This window comes from Carassius carassius, chromosome 23 (genome assembly GCF_963082965.1).
Source record: "Carassius carassius chromosome 23, fCarCar2.1, whole genome shotgun sequence".
Lineage (NCBI taxonomy): Eukaryota > Metazoa > Chordata > Actinopteri > Cypriniformes > Cyprinidae > Carassius > Carassius carassius.
Window position 1 is genome coordinate 31,549,377 of NC_081777.1, and position 10,000 is coordinate 31,559,376.

Genomic DNA, 10,000 nt, shown 5'->3' on the forward strand with positions numbered 1-10,000 from the left:
CAACAAGGATGCATTAAACTGATCAGAAATGATGATGTTTCTTGAGCAGTGAATCATCATATTTTCATGATTTCTGAAGATCATGTGACACTGAAGACTGGAGGAATGATGCTGAAAATACAGCTGTGCATCACAGGAATAAATTACAGTTTAACAGATATTTACCTAGAAAACAGTTATTTTAAATTGCATTAATATTTCACAATTTTACTGCATGAAATAAATGCAGCCATGGTGAGCATTAAATATCTTACAAGCCTCATCCCTCGAAACAAGATGTCATTGTAATACTTTCATAAGGAACTGTGATTGGTTTTCTTTGTTGCAACATAATCTTGAATTATTTGCAGCAAAATGAACCTGAAACTGTCTCAAATTCAGAGAAAACAAAGGGTGGAAACTGACATTAAATCAATTAAAAATCGATAAAAACAGAAGCGTTCCTCTCAGATGCAATGTTACTGTGTTTTGCTTTATACTGTAGAGCAAATATAGTTTTCCTTTTCAGCATTTAATTGAGACCAGAACTAATGAGTCTGTAAGTCTAGTAACATCACACACACAAAGAAGGACTTCTGCAAAAGGAAAGATAAAAGATAAGAGAGAGTTCAGAATAAAAAAAAAACGCTAGAAGCGAAAGGAGAACAAATTGAGGGCAAGATTATTCTTCTCTGCAGAATTATTCATAACTTAAGCCTGCCTGTTGCAGAAACAGTTATCGATATCTCTTTTGCACAAACACACACACACGTGCGCACACACACAGACACCAACGCGCACACACACACACACACACGTGCGCACACACACACACACACACACACACACAATCACACATGCGCTCACATGCACACGCACGCACACGCACGCACACACACACACACATGCACACGCACACACACGCACACGCACACACAATCACACATGCGCTCACATGCACACGCACGCACACACACACACACATGCACACGCACACACACGCACACGCACGCACACACACATGCACACACACACGCACACGCACACACACATGCACACACACACGCACGCACACGCACACACACATGCACACGCACGCACACGCACGCACGCACACACACACGTTACATATTGCATTTCGTTGCAATGTGCTTTTGAAATCTACATACATGTTCAGAACATCCCAAAGCCATCTGTTTTACAAAGGGAAGCTTTTATTGCTAAAAAGTTGCTCTTTAATATAGCAAGGTTCTCCGAAAGAATTCTCTGTTATGCTTAATTGAAGCATCTGAGATGTTTCTCCTTAAAATAAAAATGAACAGTTCAATCAGTTAGAGTGCACAGCTTTCAAATGATTATGAAGACTTCAGATGAAAAAACACCTCTTGAGATTTTCCTTTTAATCAGGTTCCTTTGATAATATCATTGGATATTTGTGAAAATAAGGCATTCAATAACTGACTAATAATCTTTTCTTTGCCATTAAAGTGAAATTCCTAAACCTAAACATAGAAGCCTGATAAAATGCTCATTTAAAATACGGACTTTCAGATTTTTGCATCTTTAGTCTTCAAATGGTACGATGATTTGATCTTGGAAAACTCTGATGAGAGTTTGAGGAAGCTGATGGTTAAGTTGCAAAGGTATCTTTGCTGAGCACTTTTTTCAAGCAGATTCCTCTGAATAATCATTTGATAAACTCCATTGCTGTCTAGGAGAGACAACTGATATATATATATATATATTATTAACAATAACCACAACAACAGAGAGCATATATACATTCAGATGGCTTCACATTGTGTGTGTGTGTGTGTGTGTGTGTGTGTGTGTTACGCACTGGTTAATGATGGGTGTGTAGGCCGTTCTGTCTTCATCAATTACAGACACCATCAGCGTGATCAGTTTGGGCCAGAAGTCCAGGTTCTTGATGGACGGACCCTGTTCCTCACGAGGCAGATCCTGCTTCTTAGCCTGCAAAGACAGAGAGACAGAAGATTAATACAGATAATGAAAATCTCTCGTATCCCACGTGTTTAGAGTTTAAATAATTCAGTGTGAATAACTGATGGGACTGACACTCCGGACGAGTGTTTTTGCTTCAAAAGACACTTTTTATTAGGTGGTGTGAACAATCACACACACAGAAAATACACAGATTAAAATAATTTATACTACACACATTAGTCTTTAGTGTTTCCTGCCCTTTAAGCTCTTTGACGACATCATTAATTATATATATCCTGAGTTCTGCAGCCAAACCATTTACTTTCCATTCAAAGTAAAATAGAAGTAGAATAGAATACTATTTGTTTAGATACTATCTGTTTGAACTCTAAAAATTAAGTAAAATCCTTATCCTTAATCCTTATGTGGTAAATCATTGGTTAACAAGTGTGGGATCTCTGAGGCACATTCCATTTCTTTAATGTAATTATTTACATTTAATTAAATTATCTAATTATAGTTCCTTATTTTAATCTATGGACACTCCTAGATTATATATATATAAATTAAAAGGTTATTTTCTAGCATTAGACTCCAGGAGCAGTGTGGGGAAAAAAGTGAGAGCCGGAGCTGTCCATGGTACTGAAGCATCATTTCCTGCACTCAGTCGCTGTCCATGGTTCTGAAACACGCAGCCATTAGCGGTATTATGAGAATTAGTAATCTTCAGTAGTTTTCAGTGTCATTAAAGGAGACAGTTTTGCATACTTTCATAACTGTTCCTCATTTTTAAAATGGTCAATTTCCTGTTTGATTTAATTATAATTCCAGTCGGGTTTTTAAGCCTTAATTTATTTTGGTAATACTTTGCTTTAAGTTGTTCTTGTTACACGTTGCATGTACTTACTATTATAATAACAATTAATTATGCATAATTACAGTACATGAAAGTAACCATAATCCTAACCCTAAAAATATAATAAGTGCATGTAATTATTACCCAGCACTTAAATGTGTAATTGCACTGTAACAAGGACACCTTAAAATAAAGTGCAACCCTTTAGCTTATATTTAAGGTCAATGATTTTGTAATAATAAAAATAAGGATTAAACAACGATACATTAAATAAATCAAAAGCAACAGTAAAGACATTTAACATGTCACAAAAGATGTTGCTACAGTATTTTGAACTTTCTATTCATCAAAGCATTCTGAAATAATGTATCATGCAAACTGTATTATTCCTGCTTTAGATCACAGGAATATATTATATAAATTGTTTAAAAATATATTAAAGCGGCAGATATTTGAAATTGTAATAATATTTATTTGCTATAATAAATAATACATATTTTTTGCTGCATTTTTGATCAAATAAACAAAGCCTCGGTGAGCAGAGGGGACTTATTTCAAACTCACACACACAGAGTTTACAAAAACATTTTAAAATAGTCAATTCAGCATTTACAAATAGGGCAAAAATGCATCGTGGATTATACAACACACACTCAATATGCTCTGTGCCACACTACATTCTGTGGTCCACAAGAAAAATTTATTAATGTCTGTTTTTGTAAAACAATAAGGATTGTTCTTCCCTTCTCTCATATATGGTGCTTCCTGTAAGGCCACAGCAATGAGTGTTTCGTTATTCAGTCATCTTATCTTAAGCACCACAAAGCTGAATACTATGACCTGTGTGTGAGTGTGTGTGTGTGCACTAGTCTACATTTACAGTAAGCAGTAATGTTCTGCATGCACATGCACATATATGCTGTTATAAAACCTAGTGTAAGTGACTCATAAGTGAGTTTCACAGGATATCTTGCTGACATCTGTGTTGTGTATATGAGTCTGTATGATGCAAAACACAGTTCTACTGAAGGAAAAGCATCTCCTTGAGGGCGTTGAGTAATGCGTGCTGAATTAGATTAAAGTCAGAGCAGGAGTACAACACCGACTCACAATCCTCTACTGCTGCATCTGATGAATGAAAGAAACGCCTCTCCTTGATTCCTTTCACGAATGTGGGACAGCTCCATATGTTACTTTTATAAATGAAAGACAAGGAGTAACATTTAAAGTGCTAAAACACAGGCAACCCCAAGCACAACACCCTAGATTTAAAACAGCAGGTTTTGCACAGGTTAACACAAATCACAAGGTCTTGAGAAAATATAAGCGTCAAGTTATTAGATGTCTGCTTGGATCATTTACACTTTACTTTGAACTAGCTTTATTTACTTTATTGACTGTGAGTGTGTGTGTGTGTGTGTGTGTGTGTGTGTGTGTGTGTGTGTGTGTGTGTGTGTGTGTGTGTGTGTGTGTGTGTGTGTGTGTGTGCGTGTCTGTATGTGTGTGTGACATGTCTTATGCAAGTTAACAGCAACAATGACAAGAAAGAGCGCCCACATCTGCCTGTCATCACACTGAGACACGAGTAAGGTCATCATTATGAGGCACACACACACACACACACACACACACACACACACACACACACACACACACATACACACATACACTGACTGTCATGCACAGTGACACACTCTCCACACAAAGACTGTTTCTCATGCAGCTGAGTCACCCAAACGTGAGATTAAATGAGGGATGGATTTCCCTCAGGGCACACAAGTGTGTGTGTGTGTGTGTGTGTGTGTGTGTGTGTGTGTGTGTGTGTGTGTGTGTGTGTGTGCGCACATCAGATAATGTAAGAGTGTAACTGATTGTTGTAAAACAGAGGATCAAATCCATTGCAGAAGAAAAGGATTTTGGAAAGATAACTATCCATATTTATCCATCCTTATATAGCATGCATATGTGTATGTACAGTAGATTATATAGTTTGAATAAAAAATTAGATATGGATAATTTTCTCAATTATATAAAAAAAATTAGTTCTGTCATCTTGGAAAATAAAAAATGCAAACGGACTGCATTTACAACAGATTAAATGAGAAAAGGTTCATTTCACATTGTTTAACAGTTCTGTTTCCTAACCTTGTGCATATTTAATCAATGCATGTTCTTCTAAAGAAAGATGTTTGCCTCTTGGAAGCATTAACATTTATTTATGTAGGTAGAAACACGATTGTGAAGAGTGTGCTGGAAGTAGTTTGGCACTCATAGGCTGAAGTGATATTAACTGCATGCAAAAAGAAAGCTGTTTTGGTTCAAAATCAATGATTACAAAAGCCAAACGTCTGTTTTTGGAATAGTGTGCACTGATAAATCGCGTAAAGACAAGGACAAAGAATTGAAACATTATGATATACAGTAACCCCTTTCTAATGTTTCTCATAAATAAGGTTGTTATGGTAGTTAGGTGTTAAATATCTCTCTACAATCATCTAAAACACATGCCAGTCCTCTGCATATCTCTGTAATTAACTCTTAGTTCTAATTAAAAGGTGTTTTGAGGGCTATGCATTATTGCAGGTTTGTGGTGATGTTATTTTAGGTGTGAGTTTAACGTACATTGTGTAAATCACAACTACGTGCTCTGATAATTGCTACTTCTGCAATATGTGCAATTTATTTATTTATAGAACATAAGTGCAAATGTAAAGTGATTTATCTTTAAAGTGGTTTAACAAAAACAGGAGAAGAACAGCGGTCTGTATTTCATACCAACAATAAACCAATAGAAAAATATATATTTTGCATAAAAATGCCTATTTTTGTTACAGACTGTGTGTATACTGGCGTGGAGATCAAGCGCACGAGGAGGGTATAGATCAAAAGAGGAGTTTAATGAACATCAATAACATTATCAGAAGTAACATTGACAATCGTGTACAAGGAGGAACCAAACAGACAGGGTTTTAAACACAAGGGAGGTAATCTGGGGAACGGAGAACAGGTGGGGATAAATCAATTAAGCAAACAAGAAACGGGACATGACCAAAATAGGGAAACAGAAAGTCCATGAATGTAACAATTTTAGTCCCATTAAATATTGTGACATTATTTTCATGACATTTAAGCACATCCTCATTAATGTAATACATCCAGATTTTAATTTCCAATTTTTATTAACAGTGGTTCAAATTAACAGTACTTTTTAAATATAAATCAGCATTAAAGTGGTACAACATATATTATTATATTGTTATTATATTTATTAATTGGATTTTATATTTATTTTCTTGGTACAGTAGGTCAAATGGAAAATATATTGACTCACACAGTCATTTGTATATTATTAAAAATTCAAAATAAACTTGAAAAAAAGTATTTATGCCACACAAAATTTTATTTGGGAACGTTTGGCTCAGATGAAACATATGTCTCATACAACACATGCAAAAAAAAAAAGAGAAAATTCTGCTAATTTGTATTTTTTATTTTTATTTTTTGATGATGATGAAATTTTGAGTAGTGTGCAAGATTTATACATAGTTTTTATTATTATTATTATTATTATTTTTATTTTTTTACAAAGTGAAGTATGACCCGTACATGTTCTTGACTGGTTTTGTGAAATTATTAGTATTTTTTGAAATCTTTTTTTCTCTGTGAATTTTCTGCCAGTTGTTCTGACTCACTGCGTCTCATCTTATTTCCACCAAGCGTGCGTCTTTGTTCTTTTCTGGTCCTCCCATTTCCACAGATCTCCTTCACTCGCATCACACTAACAGGATTTGGTTGTTTCCCGCACACGTGTCTTAAGAGCTTTTTGACATGATTATGTAACATACCAACCCAACCCACTTCTGAGTGATGCTGCTATGTTTTATGAAACATCTAGAGGAGGAACATTTATTGTGCACGAAATAAAACCCTATTTTTCTCTCCACGGGGCCTTTGCCTCATTTAAAGCAGAAGATGGGTAACTTCTGCTTCAAGAGCTGCTAAAATTAAACCTCTCCACCAACAAGAGTGAAGCCCAGGCTGGTAATTTGAGCTGCGTTGTGTTTGGGGAATCCATGCTGTTATTTAGGGCTGATGAAAGTTCACTTTTTTTGTAATAAAAACTAATAAAAGCAGTGAAATAAGGCTGGAATAATAAAAAGAGGATACATTTTAGATGAGAAACTATTTTTAAAAAATAAAACAAAAGTTAGAATGTTGGCAACTAACTGTAATAAAATTAAATTTTTAAAAAATAAAACAAAAGTTAGAATGTTGGCAACTAACTGTAATAAAATGTATTTATTGAATTATATACAACTGACATAAAAATAAATTAAAGCTGAATTTAAATGTTATAAAGAAATACAAACTAATAAAAATGTCAAAAACATATTTAAAAATTATTAAAACAAACTAATGTTAAAATGAAACAAAATATAGATAATTACAGCTATATTAATAAATATAGGAGATATATAATAATAAATAAAAATAAATTATGATACATAAAACTAAAAATAAATGAGATCTAAATCGATAATTTAAAAATATTATTAAAAATGAAAAAATGCACATAAAATTATTCAAACTTACATTGAGACATGAAAATAATATAAAGAATAGAAACTATATTAATAAATACTGATAGTATAAAATTACTCGAATTAAAACTGAAATAAAAATCACAAAAAATAACAAATTACTAAAAGTGAACTATAAAAATAAATAAATCTGAAAATATACAAATAAAATCTATATTTATAAATAATAACAAATACTAAAACAGCATGCAATAAATATTACAAAAGTATTGCATAGTGTTGTCTTTTTCATCAGGTCACAGAGCACATGAATTAAATATCTGGGCACATTATAGCAATAGAGAAAATGTGCTTAAATGCTCTTAAAACTTACTTGTCCTTTTGAATGTGTTATTATTATTGTTGTTTTAACACCATGTCAGGAGCATGGTAGGAACAATCAATCACAAAAGTCAGAGAATGATCAAAAAACTATATATATATATATATATAAAAAGGTGTGATTAATACAAATGAAAACTTGGAATATAGCAAATGAGACAAATCATACTGATGAACATTTGATTTTCTGCTGTTCTCTGTTGGAGATCGACAAGCCCTGGTCAAGACCCAGAAAAGAGCAGCATGAACATTTCGCTAAAATTCTCCTTTTGTGTTTCACAGAAGAAAACAGACAGACACGTTTGGAACAACATAAGGGTGACGTTAGTGAACTTCCCCCTCTGTAAACCTTGAAAATCAATGAAATACTGACACAAGAAACAATCCGAAAGGAGGATTCTAGGGTCAGCACATCAGATCATGTTGTTTTTAAACGCATGTGTCTGTGTGTGTGTGTGTGTGTGTGTGTGTCGAATGGACCGTGAGAAATTCTGCTGTCATGTCTGACTGGAGGGGTCAGATCTAAGCGACATCACACACACGCACACAAACACAGCAGAAGGAAACAGTGTCATAACACTGCATGTACTTTACAACCGGCGTGAGAAAATAGACGAGGAAACACCCTTCTCTGATTCTGCACAAAACACTCCACAATTTCACTGCTTAGAAAATGCCATACAGTACATCTAACAAATCTCAGCAGTCAAGGCCGAATGGGTTTCCTTCAAGCATCTATGCTTTTCACATGTGCTATTATTTAGGTTGGAACTATACATGAAAACACATTTGTGACCCTGGAGCACGAAAGCAGCCATAAGCACACATATATTTGTAGCAATTGCCAACAATTGGTTAACACTTAAGGCTGGTTCTGTGGTCCAGAGTCACATTTATCACTGGACCTCTAAAAGTTTCTAACTTGCACAAGATAAATCTCATGAGTTCTCATTCTTGCTTTTGAACAGACAAATGCAGCCAACATTATGTCAGTATTCTCATAAACACAGTCGTTAAATGTTTAAGTGAACTGTAACGTAAACTGTTGGAAAATAAATCTGGGCCCGTATTCATGAAAAAACTTAAGTGTTGCTTCTGGTCACAATATTCTAAGAAAATTCTTAGAAATTTGTGTGTTTCCTCTAAGAGTTTCTTTAGAATTGGAGAAAATGGATGAAACATGAAAAGTGAGAAGACGAGTGTTGCACGATGCATGACAGTGAGATAATAAGACGCTATTAGATCGTGCAGGGATTATGTTTGTGACCGATCTTATCAGAGATGCGTAAATCACTACATTAACTATATTAACATATTTGCATATGCAGCAGTGATGATTTGGGTCTGTCACAACCTCTTTAAGCAAAGTTATCACACAAACAATTAAAGCGCTATCAGAACCCTATAGTGTCGCTGTTGATTTCCTATGAAATATGTTAAGTATGTCAGCATGGTAAATAAAAATTAAGGATATATATACATATATAATGTGTGTTTGCGCGCGCGCGTGTGTGTGTGTGTGCGTGTGTGTGTGTGCATGTGTGTAGAATCTTTAAGAATACGGGCCCTGATGTGTTTAATAATGTTGGATCCATGCATGAGGTCTTAAAGTGACAGCACCCCAATATGCCAGCTGCTGTCTGTCTTTAATAATGTTAATTAAAGCTGCAGTCCACAACTTTTTTTGGTTAAAAATTATCCAAAATCAATTTTTGAGCAACTACATAACCAGCCAGTGTTCGAACTATTGCCTTACTTTAGCCTGATTCATAAGGGTTAATTTATTATAATTAGAGCGGTTCAGGTAGGTTTTCGCAGGAAATTTGAGCATGGCACTGCGTCATTATGTCATGTTTGTAAACATGAAGTGATCCCGGCTACTACGCTATCACATGTGAGGATCCTGCAGGTGGCAGATCATTTAATTATAACCTATTCCTAAAGCAACTGGAATAATTAAATGTCAAAAAACCTTTTTGATGGCAGATTGTAATCAAGAAAGATTATATGAAGAACAGGTGAATTAAATTAAATCATATTCCAGTTTTAAATGTGCTTCTGGGTTTACACAAGATGTGTATTTTAAAGACAACCAGTTTGATGGGAGGAATAGTTTGCTTTTTGGGTTAAAAAAAATTCAAATTATATGGCAATTAGAGATTAGACTGTACAGAAATTGAAATCTACATGCTATTGCACACTATACTTATATGTCACGCAATGTTGATGTTGTTACTAACATTGATAATTTGAAAATAAAGTATAACAATATTTATAATTTGCAGGGTTTGGTGTG

The 10,000-nt window shown here is 34.5% G+C and overlaps 1 protein-coding gene across 2 annotated transcripts in view; it reads right to left on the minus strand.

Moving 5' to 3' along the window:
* LOC132101774 (protein unc-13 homolog C-like) overlaps positions 1 to 10,000 on the minus strand; it is a 146,914-nt gene that overhangs the window by 65,463 nt on the left and 71,451 nt on the right. For both annotated transcript variants that reach the window (XM_059506972.1, XM_059506971.1), the window contains exon 17: positions 1,820 to 1,953. In XM_059506972.1, coding sequence (XP_059362955.1) covers positions 1,820 to 1,953 — 134 coding nt within the window. The remainder of the gene's footprint in view (positions 1 to 1,819; positions 1,954 to 10,000) is intronic.